This window comes from Lactuca sativa, chromosome 9 (assembly GCF_002870075.4).
Source record: "Lactuca sativa cultivar Salinas chromosome 9, Lsat_Salinas_v11, whole genome shotgun sequence".
Classification (NCBI taxonomy): Eukaryota; Viridiplantae; Streptophyta; class Magnoliopsida; order Asterales; family Asteraceae; genus Lactuca; species Lactuca sativa.
Genome location: NC_056631.2, coordinates 14,720,560 through 14,740,191, shown reverse-complemented (window position 1 = coordinate 14,740,191; position 19,632 = coordinate 14,720,560). Strand labels below are relative to the sequence as shown.

At 35.6% G+C, this 19,632-nt stretch overlaps 1 protein-coding gene across 1 annotated transcript; it reads right to left on the bottom strand.

Moving 5' to 3' along the window:
• Nucleotides 1-3,018: 3,018 nt before the first annotated feature.
• On the bottom strand, nucleotides 3,019-4,408 carry LOC111885542 (uncharacterized). Its single transcript, XM_023881793.3, has 2 exons — nucleotides 4,161-4,408; nucleotides 3,019-4,007 (listed from the first exon to the last, which is right to left on the bottom strand). The coding sequence occupies exon 2, from the start codon at nucleotides 3,958-3,960 to the stop codon at nucleotides 3,163-3,165; it is 798 nt and encodes a 265-aa protein (XP_023737561.1). The 5' UTR covers nucleotides 3,961-4,007; nucleotides 4,161-4,408; the 3' UTR covers nucleotides 3,019-3,162.
• Nucleotides 4,409-19,632: the final 15,224 nt, after the last annotated feature.

The window sequence follows — 19,632 nt, the reverse complement described above, 5'->3', positions numbered from 1 at the left end:
GCCGATGGAGAATTCTGGCTAGCAAACCAGTTTAGTAAAAGACAGGTCCAGAAGAGACAATCTCCAGAAAGTATAGTGTGTAAAGTATGTATAATATACTACTGTTCATAAGGCGTTTTGTAATTTAATTGTATGTATAATTCACGTATTTTTGGATGATGACAATTTGATCTCTTTTAGGGCCAAAATAATTTGGTTGGGAAAAGTATACACAAATAATATAATTGTTGTGTACAAATCAGCTCCCATAGTAATTATGTGATATATTCATATTATGATTTAATGGGTAAAAGTTAAAATGCTTGAAGAATGTTTGGTAACTATAGTTTAAAAGCTTGAGGAGAGAATATTGGTAATTTAAAAGTGGACACCTACACCATTTCTCATTAGCTTGTTCTATGGGGAAGGAGATGTTAGGCATACAATCATACTTCCACTTACTTCCCTTGAAGAGTAGAGATTGTAACACCATCATAGTCTACAATGGCCCCTACATATAGAAGTGGACATCGTACTCCTGTCCCTAGATACACTTGTAACCCCACCCCCACCCACTCTCAGCAAAAACCGGTATCAACTGTGTAGAAGAAAATTAAAAAACACATGACACATCCTACAACAAATACCTAACACCATATCACATAACCTAGATACATATATATATATATATATATATATATATATATATATATATATATATATATATATATATATATATATATATATATATATATATATATGATTCCACTTCCTAAAATTTATTTTTGTGTTCTTTTATAGTTGATGTGTTCTCCAAAAGTATCACCTCGTTCATCTCAAACCTCAAACTCTCTTCTCACTTCATTCTCTCTCCTCACTCCATCAACACTAGTCACTAACAGTCTCGACCATCCTTATCATAAGTGTCATTTACCTCATTTTGCTATGTCCAATCACCAAAATCTTCATCCCCTTAATTTCAAGGTGATCGAAAAACTCTCAACATAAGTGACACACTCATCGCAGATGTCGGTTACCTCCTTTTAATGTGTTATTTCAGTAGAAATAAGTGACACATTCACCATGTCTACAATATAAGGTTTCATATGAGATTATACTAAAAATAAATAAATAACCAAACATTTTTAGTTGTTAAAACATATAATCAAGTCATTCGTGAGTAATTTGTGCAGGAAAAAACCTACACGCCTCAATGAATGTTCAAAAATCGCGGAAAGTATATCTTGAATGTAGGCCTCAATCTCTATAAAGAAGAGTTTTGTGTTTCCGTCTTAGGACACTGCATATGCAGACCTCAATCTTTATAAAAGCTCATGGTTGTAATCTTTTGTAAACAACATTCAAGTATGTTTTTCTTGTTAATCAACTATTGTATTATATATTCATTCAATTTAGTTTGTTTTGTTTATGTTATATTGTTGATTATACTTCTGTCATAACATAAATAAACAGATATTATTATAGAATTGTTGAGGGGAAGAATGGAGTTGTAAGAATGGTTTTAGTTTTACAATGTCTGAATGAGTGAATTCCGTAAAAATATCAAAAGGAGCACTACTAAATAAAATCAACATATCCAAAGTGTTACCGGTCAAAAATTTTATTCTACTTTGAATGTTTATGTTTATTTATGCTTTTATGTTTGTTTGGTTACAAACTTGAATAAAATAATTTGTTAAATGAATATGAGAAAAAAAAACTTGTGTGTAACCATTCGTGTTCATTTGTTCTCATTTATAACTCTAGATATGGTGCTCATCTCATGTATTTTGGAGGCAGTAAGAATTATTTAGTTAATAGCCACAGGCCAAGCAAGATACTAAACTAGAAAATTTATAAATTACAGATATAAAAAATGAGCTGATCTGTACACAACAATTTTTTTTATACATAACAATTGGTGTTTTAAAATATTGTATTGTACACTTATGTAATATATAATTTTTATGTATGGTAAAAATGTATTGTGTACAAATCACTTCCCATATAAAAAGGAAATATACACCTGTGTGAGCAATTGATATCATCTATATAAGTGTGAGTCGGAAGAAGTTAATCTAAGATAACAAAGCATCAACAACAAGAAAATTCTTTTTGGTAACTTTTTTCCCCTTACTTAACATATCCCTTATTTATTATTCTTCTATAAAAATACCATAAAAATCTACAAATCCACCAACGCGACATTTAATCCATAATGATGCTTCCTAATGATCATAAAAGACAATAATAATCATGATGACGAGGATACCTTTATAAAAGACAAGATTAAATAATAAATTATAGATGGATTAAGTAAAAGGAATATTTGGACCATGGTTTGTTTTTCAAATTGTCAGTCAGGCCGGTTGAATTTATTCTTTATTTTTGTACAAATGAAAATGTCAAACCTTAAAAAGAAATTAAAATTGTTTCCATTTGTTTTTTTAAGAGTTATTTAAACAAGTTTGGTAATATTTATTTTTTAACTAAACTGAAATTGAACATTCCGTTTCTTGGATTCTTTTCAGACGGATTTTTGTTTCTTGAAAAGCAGTAATGAACAAAACTGGTGTCCAGTTGGACCCACCCTTTTACTTTTGTTTCAGTAAATCAGCATGCAAATCACTCATTGTAAAACATAATAGTCGCACACTATTATCTCACTAACATAGAACTCATTAGGGTCAGATATCGAACACTATTATCTCATAACATAAAACCCGTAGGGTAGGTATGTAGATTAACAACGTATTAGTAATGGAATCATGATAATTAAAATTCCAGTCCCCTATGACAATTAACACAGCCCTATACGATCGCACACCTGAAAACCCATTAAATACTGTACTTATTTATATAATAATTTCTTACTTTAATCAATTTCTATGACAATCTTTAATTTTTACCTATTTAAACTATCATGAATTATAAAATCGTATCTCACCTGGCTTCATAAACTACAATTAACATATTATATCTTTTGGTTTAATTTGCGAAGTATCACATGTTTTGTTTAAAAAATCAATTTGTTGTATATGTTTAAAAATGTCCTTAAATAAATAAACATTGAACAGTGTGAGATAAATGCTTTACATAATTGGACTAAATGTACTAGAGATATTGTAAAAAAAAAAAATCACATGGAACAAGAATTTAATTTTCTTGTTTTTGTTTTTTAAACTAAAAGATATCAAGAATTTCCAAGATCAGATTGTTGCATAATGGACAACTAGCCCTTTGAACAAAAAGCTCCCTTGAACAGAGTCTGCAGAAAGTGTGCCCACAGGGAATAAATGCTGCGCCCTTATGTCTTACCATGCACACGCAGCAGTTGTTGTACTTGTATCCTCCTCCACCACCACCGCCTTCTTCCACCTCCTCCTCCTCCTCCATCTCCTCCGCCTCTTTTTCTTCTTCATAATCCAAATACGCAGATCCATCCACTTCCAACAGCGACATCAACGACATCCTCGCCGCCGCCGGTTCTCCTTCTCCACCGGCGCCCCGATTTTCCTCCGTCGAGGTTTGCTCACTTTCCTCCACCGGCGGGTCAGTTTGTACCCTGGCTGTTTGCGTTTCCGGTATGTTACTAGAGTTAGTTACCTGCGGTGAATTCAACTGCCACGTTGATTCGTCGGTGGAGTTCCGCTGAGTCGAACCATGTCGCGTCGACAGACGATTGCTCTCTGTGGTAATGGGGACAAGAGAGGCGAGAGTAGGGGCGGTGGTTGTACAGACTGAACCAGCGAGTTTGAGCCGGAGTTTCTCTCTAATCATCTTCCACGTCGTCTTCGGTTCTTTTCCACAAGTCTGATCATCGCGTATAAGATCCAGTAGAGTACGATCTTGGATCCGATAAGGCGGCGTCTGCTTGATCGACAGGATTCCACCGAGCGTTAAACTAGCTGGTGCAGGTGGAGCGTTAGTTTCTTCATCCAACTCGTTACGCCGGCTCCGACCACCACCGCTGTCTTCCATTCCAGAAACGCCTCAAACAAAGAGAAAAATGCCGCAACCAATTGACACTGTTTGTGCAATAATTTCAAGAAGAAATCATGATTAAGTGAAAACAGATCTGAAATATGTAGTGTAGAAGAAGAGGAAGTAGAGAGACAAAGAGACAAGAATTCCGATAAAAATTTAATTAGATGGAGAAGAATGGAAGATGAAGCATATACCAGAATCAATTGTGTTTGTGTGGTGAAGGAAACTGTAGGAATGGATATGGATTTTGGAGGATTTGCTTCTTTTTGTTACTTTCTGTTGGTTTTTTGTCTCAGTTTCCTCTCGTTTTTTTCACACAGTTCGTTGGAGAGAGAGAGAGAGAGGAGAGACAACGCAGCGAGGGTTATGGAACGGCTTTATTAAGAAGAAAATCGGTCACTTGAATTACAATTTACACATTTCTTTCGATTTTTGTAATGAACATTTAAAAGGTGATAATCACTAAAATAATCAATGTACGATCATCTTTTGGAAATTATTGAAAAGTGATTATTTATTGTAAAATAAATTGTACAAATACTTTTGCCTTTACCAGATTAATTTATGAATGGTCTTCAATACGAAATAATGATGAAATTCATGAATTTATCTAACGAAATTTTGTAAAGATATGATAGTATTTGGCAAAAATATTGGGGTTTTAGTTAGAACATCGGAATGGTTATACATCCAAATAAATGATCATTAGTTATCGGTAATTAACTTTGTAAAAGTTTAGGCCAAGGAGATGCCAAATGTATTAAAATAATTCTTTTATTAAATGTATTAAAATGATTCTTTTATATGTAATACTAATATTCTCTTATTTTTCTGAAATATTAAAAAAAATACTTTATTTAACTAGTCAATTTTTAAACATAAATCGTATTTTAATACATATAAATACAACTATATCGGTTCATTATTTATATACGTAAAATGCAAAAAAAAATGTTATTTTACAGTTACAAAATAAAATAAAAAACACTGAAAATATTATGTTACCTTTATAAAGATTATATTTTATAAATAAGAAGTCCATAAATATTTAACAAAAAGAATTTATTTCGTAAAGATATAAAAAATATTAAAAAGTAAATTATACTTAAAGAGATAAAATAAACTATCATTAAAATAAAATGTGGGTTAGATGTATCACTTATGAAAATATATTGACCATTCATTATATATGAAATGGTTAAAAAAATCTATGTAATCCAATGATATTAAATTGTTAATTAAACAAAATATATAGTAATAAGTTATAAAAAAAAATTGTCATTAAAATTGTGCTTAGTTATATGCAAAAATCATAAAGTTAAAAGAACTTATGCAAAAAATATTTTATAACATATATGACTATTTTGTAATAGTTTCAAAAAACATGGTCACTATTTAATTATATCACACCTCCTATCAGTTTAGTGATTTTCCCTTTAAAATGTGGGAGTTTTGAAAGTTAGATAATAGACTAATATGAATTTATATCGAAACATGTACCTATAAATTGTGTGACATATTTGTCTAAAACATATTTTAGTAAAACTTAAAAATGCAACCTCGTAAATATAATGTTTCACCATTTACAGTTTTAAGTATGTGTTTAATCTAGTTGATACTTGCAACTGAAAACTGATTGATTATTTGTAGTTAGTAGCTGTAATATTAAAGTTGTAATTTTTATTTATGAATAAATGTTTAAAAAAATAATTGTTAATTTTTAGATGTCAAAAATCAAATAAAACTAAAACTTAAAAACTTCGAAAAACTAGAAGGTCTCACTAATGATTTAAAGTAACTTTTGGATAGTGAGATGTTTATTTAAAATAAAACTAAAAACTCATAAAATCTAAAAACTAAGAGGGTGTTTGGATAGGGAAAAAAATGACAGCTTATTGCTTATTGCTTATTTTCACCACAATAAGCTAATTTAAGTGTTTGGATAGAATGCTTAAAAAATTAGCTTATTGCGGTGGGAATAAGCTAAATAAGCTGATTTTAATAAGCAAGGGGGGTAATGCTTATTGCTTATTGCTTATTGCTTATTAGTCATTTTACTCATATAAGCTGTTTTGTTTGCCAAACACTTCAAATGCTTATTGCTTATTGTTTATTCCCACCGCAATAAACTAATCCAAACACATTTTAAAAAAATGCTTATTCCCACCACAATAAGCAATAAGCAATAAGCTAATTAAGCTAAAAATGCATTTATCCAAACACCCTCTAAAATTTATGAAAATCAATGTGTGAAGGCGTCTAAGGGTCGACGGTGTGGGCATGGTAACGATCGTGGTTTGCCACGGTGGACAATAGGAACACCATCCCCACCATGTTGTCTTCATTGTGGTTTGGCCGCATGCGGTTAGAAACTGTCGCATTTCCGCTCTATTATTTACCATTCTTTCTCATTTCCTAATGTTTTACACAGTCAAATATTTAAAAATCATTTATTTCTGTTTATTTTATCACATTTTTCTACATCCATTTCTCTCAAAATCACTAGAATATGTCGTCATTTTCGTCTTGTAAAGAATTTCAAGTTATGCTTGAAGTTGTTGATGGGGCTGCTAAAATTGTAACGTCCCAAAAATAAGAACAAAAAATTTCATTTTTAAATTAATAAAACTGTAATCCAAAACATCATCATGAAACCAAGGTGAAACAAAGTGTATCGATACATCATAAAACATCAGAGTAAATCACAAAATGCGGAATAAGATGGTGTTTGCTCTACAATCATCCCGAACTCTTCCCTTTCGAACCAGAAGTACCTGAAATATAAACTGAAAACCGTAAGCACAAAGCTTAGTGAGTTCCCCAAAATACCACATACCATATATAATAAACACATAATGGGTCTCACCCGGTATACATATAAACATATAATCGTAAAACACATGTGATAATCACAAAGATAATAGCATACAGAATAATCATCGGGTCTCGCCCGACATCGGGCCCGGTACACATACAAGCACAAAAGACATGCAAGAGTCACGCAGACATCTAGCACCCTAACATAACAACCATGGACCGTCATTGGTGCCTTCGACCCACTAAAACACAGTGATAAAACTCACATCAAGCTGCTGAATCACTCGAAACAATCTCTGATTGATGTCTCGGAAAATCCTTACGTTATCAAAAATCAATAGCAGCCAATTATTAATTGGATTTCGATCCATAACCAAAAGTCTAAGCTATTTGGTCCATAATCAGGGTAACAGACCAATTTACCCTTTATCTAACTTGGCCTAATACCAAGGCCTAACTCAACCATTCAAAGGCCAAAATCCTAAAGCCTAATATATGGACCAATCTTTTCAAATTTGGCCTAAAACCCATCATGAGCCAAAAATCCAAGGAAGCCCAACATGCTAGCCCAAAGCCCAAAACAGAGGTCTAGTGGCCCAACTAGGCCCAAACTTCCAAATCCAGACTATAGCCCAATACTGAGGACGTTAAACCCAAAGGCCCATCTACTGCGTACGTGGGGCGTACTCAGCTCGTACACTTAGTGTACTCTATCTGGAGCTAGTACGCGCAACGTACCAGCTGGGTACGCCTTGCGTACTCCCCAGTGTGCCACTTACTCCATTAAGCACTTAACCCGCTAAGTCCTTTATCCAAACTCCTAGATCTAGTCCCTAAAGGTGACTTATCACGTAAAGTTGGTAACTTTACATGCATGCATGGCTTAATGGGGCTCAAGAGCTCAAAAAGAGCTTAACAAAGGTCTTAATACATGCATGGGTCAAAATACACCATAAAGATTACATTTTTATGATCATGGGGACTGCATCGAGCTAAGATCTAGCATCCATTACTTCTAGAGTAGATCAAAAGCCCACCTTTAAAATAAAAGGCTCCAAAATACCCAAGAAACACCACATAGAAGATTTATCATAAATGAACATAAAGGTGTGAGATTTTTACCTCAAAGAGCTTGCAAATGAGAAGGTGATTCTGGATCTACAAGCTAAATTAAACTCTCCAAGGGTTTCTCTTCTTCTTCTTCACCTTAAGACACCAAAAATCCCATTACCAAGCTCAAAAACTCACTAACACACTTAGGGTTTCGTTCTATGGGACAAAGAGGATGGAGGTTGGTCTAAAATGTCCAGGAGATGAGTTTAAGACGTGTAAATAGGGCACAAACCCTAAAAACTAGGGTTTGTCCCAGATCTTCATACGCCATGTGCAAGTGGAATCTGCAATCAATCATCGGGCTAGTACGCCAAGCGTACCATATAGTACGCCTCACGTATTAGATAAAGAACAAAAATAAAAGGTTTTTCAATAATGGTTTAAAAGTGAAACTTACTAAACTTGAGTGTTACGATTCTTCCCCACTTAAATCAGACTTCGTCTTTGAAGTCTGTTGCTCCAAATAACTCCGGGTAGTGCTCCCTCATCTCATCCTTCGGCTCCCACATCTATTCTGAACCCTTGCGATGTTATCACTGAACTTTCACCAACTCAACAACCTTCTTCCTCAAGGTTTTCATTTTCTGGTCAAGAATCACCACCGATTTTTCAATATACTTCTGGCGGTCATCTACTTGAATATCCTCCAATGGAATCATTACGGAATCATCCACTAAATAATTCTGCAACTACGAGACATGGAACTTGTTATGGATCTGACTGAGCTCCTCGGGAAGATCCAAGTGATACGCACCCCGGCCCACCCGAGCCAAAACCCTAAAAGGACTTATATATATGGGGCCTAATTTTCTCATCTTCTTAAATCGGATGACACCTTTCCAATGTGACACCTTCAAGAGAACCATGCCCCAACCTGAAACTCTAGATCTGGTCGACGTCTGTTGGCATAACTCTTTTGCCGACTCTGAACTGTCTGGAGTCTACTCTGAACCTGTTGTATCAACTCTGTGGTTTTGAGTACCACCTCGGTACTCCCCATGACTCGCTGACCGACCGCACTCCAACAAATCGAGTTCCTACATTTCTTCCTTTAGAGCATCTCAAAAGGAGGTCGATCGATGCTGGCGTGATAGTTGTTGTTATACGAAAATTCCGCTAATGAAAGATACGTATCTTAACTCCCACCGAAGTCCAAAACACACGTCCGCAACATATCCTCCAAAGTTTGAATGGTCTACTCGCTATGCCCGTCAGTCTGCGGATGTAATGTCGTGCTAAAATGGAGACAAGTACCCAACTCATCATGGAACCTCTTCCAAAATCGGGAAGTAAATCGGGCATCCCTGTCTGAAACCACCAAAACCGACACCCCATGCCATGCTACAACCTCTCTGATGTATACCTCAGCCAACTTCTCCGCAGAGATACTCTCCTGAATCAGGATAAAATGCACGCTCTTAGTCAATCGATCTACGATGACCCAAATCGAATCCACTCCGTGCATAGTCTGAGGCAACTTTGTAATGAAATCCATCGTAATCTCCTCCCATTTCCAAACAGGAATATCCAACGGATGCATCTTGTCGTGAGGTCGCTAATGCTCGGCCTTGACTTTTTTGCAAGTTATGCACCTCTCCACATACCAAGCCACATCCCACTTTATGCAAGGCCACCAATAATTAGGACGAAGATCTCTATACATCTTCATCAACCCGGGATGAATGGAGAACCTAGACTAGTACGCCTCCTCCATCAGAACCTGACGCACACCGACCCAATACGGAACCTTATCCTCCAATGATGAGTCAACAACCCACGACTATCATAATCAAAGGAAGCCACCTGACCCACAATGCGCTCACTCTTCCAGTGCTCTTCATGCATAGCCTCGATCTGAGCCTCATGAAGCCGCTCGAATAGCGGAGTAATCACGATTATCCTAAAAAAATATCCCTGATTTGAGCCGCGACCGCCTTGCGGCTGAAAGAATCGGACACCACATTGGCCTTCCCTAGATGGTAAAATATCTCACAATCATAATCCTTCACCACATCCAACCACTGGCGCTACCTCATATTCAGATTTGGTTGATCCATCAAATACCTCAGGCTCTTATTATCCGTGTAAATAGTACAACAGACCCCATAGAGTTAATGTCGCCAAATCTTGAGGGTGAAAACCATAGCCCCCAGCTCCAAATCATGTGTTGGATAGTTCACCTCATGAGGCTTCAACTGCCTCGAAGCGTATGCGATCACGCGACCCCTCTACATCAAAACTGCTCCCAAACCCGTGATAGAAGTATCATAATAAACCACGAAGTCATCAACACCCTCCGACAGGGTCAAAATCGGCGCCTAGCATAGTCTCTGCCTCAGGGTCTTAAAAGTTGCCTACTGCTCAGGTTCCCAGCGAAATGTCACCGTCTTCTTCATTAACCGATTCAAAAGAACAACTATCTTGGAGAAATCATGGATGAATCCATGATAGTAACCTGCTAAACCAAGGAAACTCTGAATCTCAGATGGAGGCCTCAGAACCTCACACCTCATCAAGGCCTTGACCTTGGGCGGATAAACTAGAATAACATTCTTGTTGACAAGGTGCCCCAGAAATTGCACCTCGCGCAACCAAAAGTCACACTTAGAGAACTTCGCACAAAATCTTTCCCTCCTCAAAGTCTCCAGCACCTCCCTCGAGTGCTCCTCGTGCTGCTCCTGGGTCTTGGAATAGACCAGGATATCATCAATGAATACAATCACAAACCAATCCAGCATCGACCTGCATACACGGTACATGAGGTTCATGAACACGTCTGGAGCATTGGTGAGCCCAAAGGGCATCACCATGAACTCATAATGACCATACTGAGTACAAAAGGGTGTCTTCTGCACATCCTCCTCTCTGACCCTCATCTAATAGTAACCCGAACGCAGATCAATCTTGGAAACCAAGATGCACCCTGAAGCTAGTCAAATAAATCATTAATCCTGGGGAGTGGATAACGGTTCTTCACTGTTAACTTATTCTGCTTTTGATAATCAATACACATCCGATGAGACCCATCATTCTTTTTCATGAACAAGATCGGTGCTCCGTATGGCGAACTGCTCGGTCGAATAAATCCCTTGTTTAACAACTCCTGTAGCTGTGTAGACAACTCCTGCATCTCAGGAGGAGCCAATCGATATAGTACCTTGGCTATCGAAGTCACACCCGGAACTAGGTCAATCCTAAACTCCACCTGCCTCTCTGTAGGCACCCCAGGTAAATCCTCCGGAAACACATCTGGATACTCCCGCACAATCTGTGCATCATCCACGGTCGCCATACCCTTGTCTTGGGTATCCATAACATAGGTGACGAATCTGGAACAACCCTGATGAATATAGCATATGGTCCTCATTGTTGAACACAAAATCGCCCCCCACTAAGCTCTCTCCCCCTGAACCACCAACTCCCCAGTTGGGGTTCGAATACGAACTAACTGGTGCTCACAATCAATCATCGCCCCCATTGAGGCTCAACCAATCCATACCCACGACAACATTGTTTTTGCGCAAAGGAACGGGAACCAAATCAATCGGACACTGCTAGCTGAACATCTGAAGAATACAATCCCAATAAGCCCTCGCTACCTGGACATATCAATCATCTAAAATCTCGACGTCTAAAGAACAATTCAGCTCCCCCAGAGCTCCGGAAAACCTCTTGCTAAGCGCAAGCGATACAAAGGATCGGGTAGCCCCGGAATTAAAAAATACCAAAGCAGAAATACCGTTCACGAGGAACGATCCTAAAATAAAACACATAAATATAAGAAGGTAATTCAATAAAAATAAAGAGATAAGGAGAAGATATATACATGTCACCACATCAGGTGTCGCACGATCATCATATGGGATTATGCTTTAATCATCATATGGGTCGTGTGGAATATGACACTGGTAGTGTCATCCAAAAAAATATGAAATGGGGTCATCTCAAGGCAAAAATTGGCAATTTTTAGCAATGAACTTTAGAAAACCGATCGAAAGAAGGGAATGCACTTTGGAGCCACACAACGTCATGTCAAACTAGTTATATTTGACACGAGGTCATGTCAGAAGCATAAATGCCTTTTAGAAGTTTTTTTTACGATATAATTCGGGATTTTCAGCCATTCCAAACTTTATCTCTCATTCTAGGCGACCAATGGGTGATTTTTGAAGGGTTTTTTAGCTATTAAATTGAGAAGATCATTGTGGAAACATTTAAATTTCATTTGTAAGACAGATTAATCTTGTCATTTCTACTTTCTAGACTTTGGATTCAAGCTTTAGCCATGTCCGACAAAAGCCTTTCCTTTTCTGATTTTGTAGTACGACTCTGTTTATGCTTTTAATCATGTGATTTGAGGTTATATTCATGATTATATCTAGCAATTGTAGTTTCGTTTTAATCTGATGTTTGATTTAATCATGGTTCATGTTGACCACTAGAAATAGGCTTACTTCATTCTCGTTATTCAATTTATAGAATCTGTAATTATTTTATGAATTGAAACTTGAAAGTAAAGTATAAGAATCAAATTGGGTCTATGGTGGCATTAAATTTGGTGTAAACTACAATTGCGTGTTTTTACATTTTTGAGCTTATGATAAATAACATTAAAATTAATTCTAATGCGTTTTTTCAATCTAATTCTAAGAGCTTTTTTAGGTTATATTAGTAAAGCTAGGTTTGGTTCAAAGAGATTATTTTGATCATATACTTTGGTGAATATAGAACACTAGAACTTGTAAGTGTTTGCAAGTACCAACTTAGACAGATTATGGCATAACCTTTTCACGTGATTGAATTGCATGACACATGAGTTTACTATGAGATCATAACCATTTTATTATGAAGTTACAATTTCTTAATTGTATGTGTTTAGTTCTAATTTTCGCAATTACAAATCAACCCCCCCCCACCCACACACATACAATTTTGTGGCTCAAATACCTTACGCAAGGAAGTATAATCATGTAACGTCCCATTTTCACAACACAAAAATTTTCATTTTATTTAAGTTAATCTCCCAATTATAACTCCATTATGGAGAAAATCGTTTATCCAAAATACATTTACAAATATCGAGCTAATATTAAAGCGCAGAATCTTCATTGTTGTTGATGAATGTGTACAGTCATGTCTTCACCTTCCCATGAAGAACGATGATACCTGAAACAACAAAAAAATTGGGTAAACACAAAGCTTAGTGAGTTTCCAACTTTATCCATTAGAATGGTCCCAATAAACAAGATCTAGTCTTTAAGTCATCAAGGGATCAAAAGTGCACCTTTTTCAACTTAATCCATTAAGTCAAAGTCTCCAACCTTCAGATTTGAATTAATATGATGTTTAGAAGGATAAAGTTTCCAACTTTATCCATAACAAGGTCACAAACTTTCAAGATCTAAACTTTATGCACTTAATGATGGGTTTTGGTCATAAGACATCCTATGTGCTCATACAAACCCTAAAGCTTGGATCTAGGTTTCTCTATTGTACATACTTTGAATCCAAGACTATGAACCCTAATTCTAGCATATGGAAATCAGAATTCACATGTAAATAGGTTTAAGAACATACCTTGATTGTTATATAGCAATAACAATCCAACTCCTCCTTGAATTGACCTTGGAAAGCAGAGAGTCACAAGTGTCACTCCTCTAATGGCTTACAAACACCATAAGCAAGTGGAGAAGGTATAAAGAGAGAGGAGGGAGGTTAGAATTCGTCCTTAGGACCTCTTGGGAAGGGTTAGACGAATTCATGTGCCTTAGGGGGTTTATATAGGTGTAAAGATTAGGGTTTTAGTCCTTATCCTTATCTAGTTGCTTGTCCACCAAGCAACCATAAGATAAGTCCTAGAAATCCTTATCCTAGTCGAATTCTAAGAGATTTACACCTCAAATTCGTTCACCATATATATAAGATAATCCTTACCTTATTTTGTAACTATCACATAATTACAATTCAACCCCTCTAGTTTAATTAATTACACTTGATCACAAAATTAATTCTTAATTAATTATTGACCGATATTAATTAAAAAAATATGATTTCTCCTTTAATATATTATTCTTATAACATATTAATAAATCATAATAACCTCTCTCTCTATTTATTTCTCTAATCAAGTTGCTTTGGTGAAGGCAACCCAAAAGGACCATGCACCATCGGGTCAAGTACATACCAAAATAGTTATGGACTTAGACACCAATCCAACAGTCTCCCACTTGGATAAGTCTAATAACTATTTAGCGTATGACTTCGGATCCTGATCTGCAATCGTAGCTTTCCAAAGCCGCTGTCAACTCTGATCATATCAAATACGTGTGTCCTTAGATAAGGGATCATATATTCCTCCATTCTAGATATCATATGAGATATGATTTCAAATCATTCTCTTTGTACTATATCTCGATTTCTAATTTATGACGACAGACTAATTGAACAAATCAAATTAGCCCTAGCCCGGCCGAGCATTTACGTTTGTCATCACTAAACCATCGAGGGGCCCAAAGATATCGCTTTTATCCTACCTTGGATAAAAGGAACGGATAAACTTTGATACAATGCTTGCTTGCACTCACTCACCGAATCACACACAATAATATGTTTTATAACACCAAGTTACTAGTGCGTTTACATATTATCAATGTGCAACCGATTTGCAAGATACAACTCACACATCTCGGTCTCAAGAATATAAGATGTTATCGTCTCACTAATCACTCGTGATACAATCCATGGAGTGATCCAAGTGAGCGTGGGTTTAATCCAATGCTCAAATCATATTCGTAAGCACTCATGAACGTTGCAGCAAACATTTGCTTATGTATAATACTCTTTTAGACAATCCACACACCAATTCACGACAGTCTTCATTCATATCTACTTCCAACATATGAACGACTGTGGCCCGTTTGAATAATTCGATTATTCTTAATAAACTCAATTATTCTGGAAGTCAAAACATGCAAATGTGAAACACAAGAATAATACTAATCCCATATGGCCTCAAACCTTTGAGTATAAATAAAACGCCTTTTATTTATCACCATATTGATTACTCATTATTTGTCGTTTCGGGTAATCAACTTCTTACTTGAATTACAACACTTGTCCCATGCTCCTAGCATGCACACAATGTTTACCTATGGTTCTTACTTTGTGAAATAGATCACATTGAACACATTTTCAATCATTCTCATTTCACAACTCCAAATCCTTTTCACAAGTGAAAGAATATCAAATTCTTGCTACTTATAGAATATGCTAGATTCTAACATTTTATGCAATGATCTCCTTTTGTAATGTCACTGCACCAAAGTCACTAAGACTATTGCCAATGATATTACAAAGTCTTCTATCGGAGATTGTTACAAGACAATTCCATATATGTGATGTCTCTCACTCAAAGTACTTTCTTTGAACATCCTTTTGCATAGAAGTTTCTAATCTAGTCATAGATTTCTCAATATTCAATTCCCAATATGGACACACTTCCATATGTTCCATATGACAACTCATTCTTAATAGAATCTTATCTATTCGTAACGATGTCGATATAGTCCATCCAATGTGGAAACATTTCCATATTTTCCAATACTATACTTCCAACTACTCACAAGCGACCAATCCTCGTCGAACTTGGATTGTCCTTTGATAGTTGTTTAATTATTTTAGTCCAAACCGATTCTAGTCCTTTCTCCCTCTAAATGTGCTCGACATTTGGAAAATTTTAGAATGGTCAAACATTAAAGCATTTGCAATCGATCCTATACCCGAAGCGTATGGGACACGACGCATAATGTTTTATTTGCTATGTTCTCAAAATTCGAATTGTGAAGAGGGATGCCGTAATCATAATCGAAATTTTAAGAACACACTTTGAACCTTTGACTAAATTTTATTAACATTTCTCAACCTAAACCTTTAGATTTGAAATGAAGCATAATATTCTCTCCCTTAATTATAGCAAAACAACTCTTCAACTATTGCGACTTTGCAAAGTATGACTCTTGTTTTCTATAATTAATATTGCTAATCTTGCAATACTTTCCTTAATAATCATACAATCATAACTTTTATGCTCCCACTATCTTGATGATTATTATAAAACATAACACTTATGCTCCCACTAGCTTCGACATGTATTCATAAACATCTTAACTTTCAGAAAAACAATGCTTATTGAATTTCTTAAGTTCATGTTTCTAATACTTAGTGCTTTGATAATCTTTTATCAACGTTTCTCGAACTTATACACATTTGCCTTCGATAGTTCATATGTGTGTCTAAACAATTAAGACTAATTGCCAAACCTCACAATTCAAATTATGGAAAGGGATGCCGTAACCATAATTGAATTCTAGAATGCAATTTTACAATCACTATCTTCTTAAAATCTCTCTTAGTGAAAGCATTTCCTCACAATCATTTTCATGAAGGAGGAAATATTATGACACTTAGATTTAAACGATGTATATGTTCCTATCCATGTGAATTTGTCAAAACCAAAGTTTACGACGAATTCAAACTCATATGGATAGAACTTTCTTAATCTTGATTTCTTGCCTTATGGTAGCACAACTGCCCACCACGTCTTCCAAGTAGTTAAGCAGCTCACCTTTTCCTATCAATGTACCTTTCATCGATTAAGGTGCTTTGCCTTTTATGCGTTCAAAATGAGAACTCATAGAACTCACATACATAATTAACTCGATTGGATTGGCACATAATCAAAATAATGTCAACACGATAGGTTGTAAACCTCAACTCGTGTGCTAGTGATGATCGATAAGGTTTATTTGATTTGTTCTTGAAACCTTTCAAGACCATTAATACTCCCACTGACTCCTTGACATATAAGATTCTCTTGTCAAAAACCATTTCTTGACAAATATTCAAGAGTTAGTGTAGCTTTTATCAAAACACTTCATAAATTGGTCCTAGTTGGTCTTTGTCTTATCCAAGACATCACAACTTTCCACATTTAATGAAAGTTACAAACTTTCTTAATACCTTTCACTCATTGTCACAATCTTAACTTTAAGACTTGTTATTGGAACGAAGTATGATTGACTTGTTGATTTAACCATTTCTTCAATTCTTGATTCCTCTTCTTAGACATACAATTGTACTAAGACTCACTTAGAGGATCAATTGAAATATGGTTCTTAATCATTAAGACCTATCATAAAGCATAAAAGGTACTCTCCCAACTTCTCAGAATGGAGAAACTTTTATCTTTCTGCCTACTTGATTCTTCTTATTCGTTCTGCTATTGATCTAAACCCTTTAATCAATTCAGAATTACACTTAATCTTGTAAGTATAATCATATTTACTAAACCTTTAGTAAATCATGACGAATATCATTTTTACTCTTATGGTGGTCTTGATCAACACGCAACATTGTGTGCTCGATCTCTTAGTCCTTTCACTTGACACTTTGTCAATGAATTTGTCTAATTTCCAAATACGAAATTTCTCATTCATCGTGCAATCAAGTTGCATGATTCCAAATTTCTGTCCAATTGAAACTTTGGCGATGAGAAACTCTCCCTATTTGGTAAATTCTCGACTTTCCATAAATAAGAACCAAATCCATTATTGCTAATAATAGAAACATTTTAACATCAATTTTTCATACACGCCATTGCAAGGATAAATAAATAAAATTTAAAATCAAAATTTATTTTATTACGGAAAAATTTGTCCTTACAATGCAATTCATTGAAAAACTATGCTAATACATCTTTCTTAGCAATCTTATTCTAACTCTAAGTAGTAGCTCAAGAATCTAATCTTTGAGAAATGCGATCGAAATCCATTCCTTCACGGTTAGATTCTGCTCACTTCTTCCTTTAAGCTTCCTTTCTTTTCTTCGATCCTATAAAACATCAATTGTAATCTTATCACATTATGTATTAAGAATCTAGAATAGAAGCTTAAAAGAGTTAGTTAATGGATTTTACCTAGATTAGAGCCATGTGTTTCGACTCTCCCATCTCTTAGATCTCTTAGGTAAATGGGGCAGCTTCGTCTCCAATGCCCTTTCTCTTGGCAATAAAAGCAAATTGACTCTTTTGGAACATGACATGGAACTACTTCAGACATTGTCTTTCTCTTGCCATTGTCTATATCCATAAAGGTCTCGAAGGCAGATTCACCAATCAACTTTGCTTTTCTATTGCGCCAAATCATTGCTGATTCAGCAGCAATAAGCATATAGGTGAGATCTATAAGGGTCACGTCGTAGTTCATCATATAGTACTCTCTTACGAACTCACTATATGAGTTAGGAAGTAACTGAAGAACCCAATCAACAGCCATCTCTTCACTAACAACGGATCCCATCATTCTTAGTCTATCAATGCGCGACTTCATCCCTAGGACGTGTGCACACACCGACTTTCCTTCTTTATGTTTACTTGCCAAAAGGGCTTGAGTGATATTGAACCTTTCAATTTTACAATCTTGTGGGTTAGGGAGAATAATTGGAGGAGGAGGAGGAAGTGAAGCATGATTTCTTGATCCTCGATCGAATCGTGGAATATCATCTTCATGTGGAATGCTTGTTCCACGGGATTTGGGAATACCACAGTTGTCGAACTTTGACATCTACAAAACGGGAGAAAACGAATTCAAGTTAGTTGATTGATTGAGTCCTTGGTAAATCACCCAAATGAAATTCCAAGGCTAGGACCCAACACAATATTCTACAACTTGGGAGAGGGATGCCGTAACCCTAATTGCAAAATATTTGAAGGTAAGTGAATGACGATTCACTAATTTCCACCATGAAAAACGAAAAAGAATTTTAAGTTTTAAATCTATGAAAACTCCTAGATCCTTTGAGATACATTGAACTTTCAATGACATGTTTATATCTCGATATGCCCCTCTTGTTTGTGACTGGGATGCCGAGGATCACAAAGCGGGTGTGAATAACCATGCAAACTACATGGTGCCCTCACATGTTACAGTCACCTATTCGATGTGCCGGTAAACCACACACGCTCCACCGAACTATGACAAACATTGAGTCACCCTTTGCTACCTTTGCTTAGACCCATTTAGTGTGCCGGTTAACCACACACGCTCCACTAACGTCTTCGCAAGGGCACAAAGTGTAATTTCATGGAATCGCATCAATTCACTTTTGCCTAAGTAACTAAGATTGGGAATTTTTTGAAAACATTTAGTTACTTTTATATTTCATTATACTTATAATGGAAGGTTTCGTCCTATCCTACCCGTTCGGCTAACGACCCTCCACTAGTCAAGAGTGCGGTGGGTAAGAGTGGATACCCATTCAATCGCCATTTTATAGGCAATTTCCTTAAACACCCCTTATAGACCAGCTTCGTGAATGAGGCCTACTAACGGTAAGACTGACTTTTACTCATACATATATATAATGTTAGACTTTTAATGTTATATATATAGTATAGGGTGTATTTTACACTTTTAAAATACTAGGTGGTCTAATTTAACAATTATACTTTTAATTCAATTAAATTGTAAACCTAAACTTTTATGGATTTACTAAACCTCATTTAATTATACACCTTAATTAATTAATAAAACCATAAGGGTGTGATGTGAACTTTTCCAAAACAATACTAGAGTTTTAGAATTTAACATTCCTAATTAAACTTTTAATCAACTTTTAAATTCCAAAACTTGAGGGCAAGTTTTGAAACATTTCAACACATTAGGGTTTAGAATTTAAATA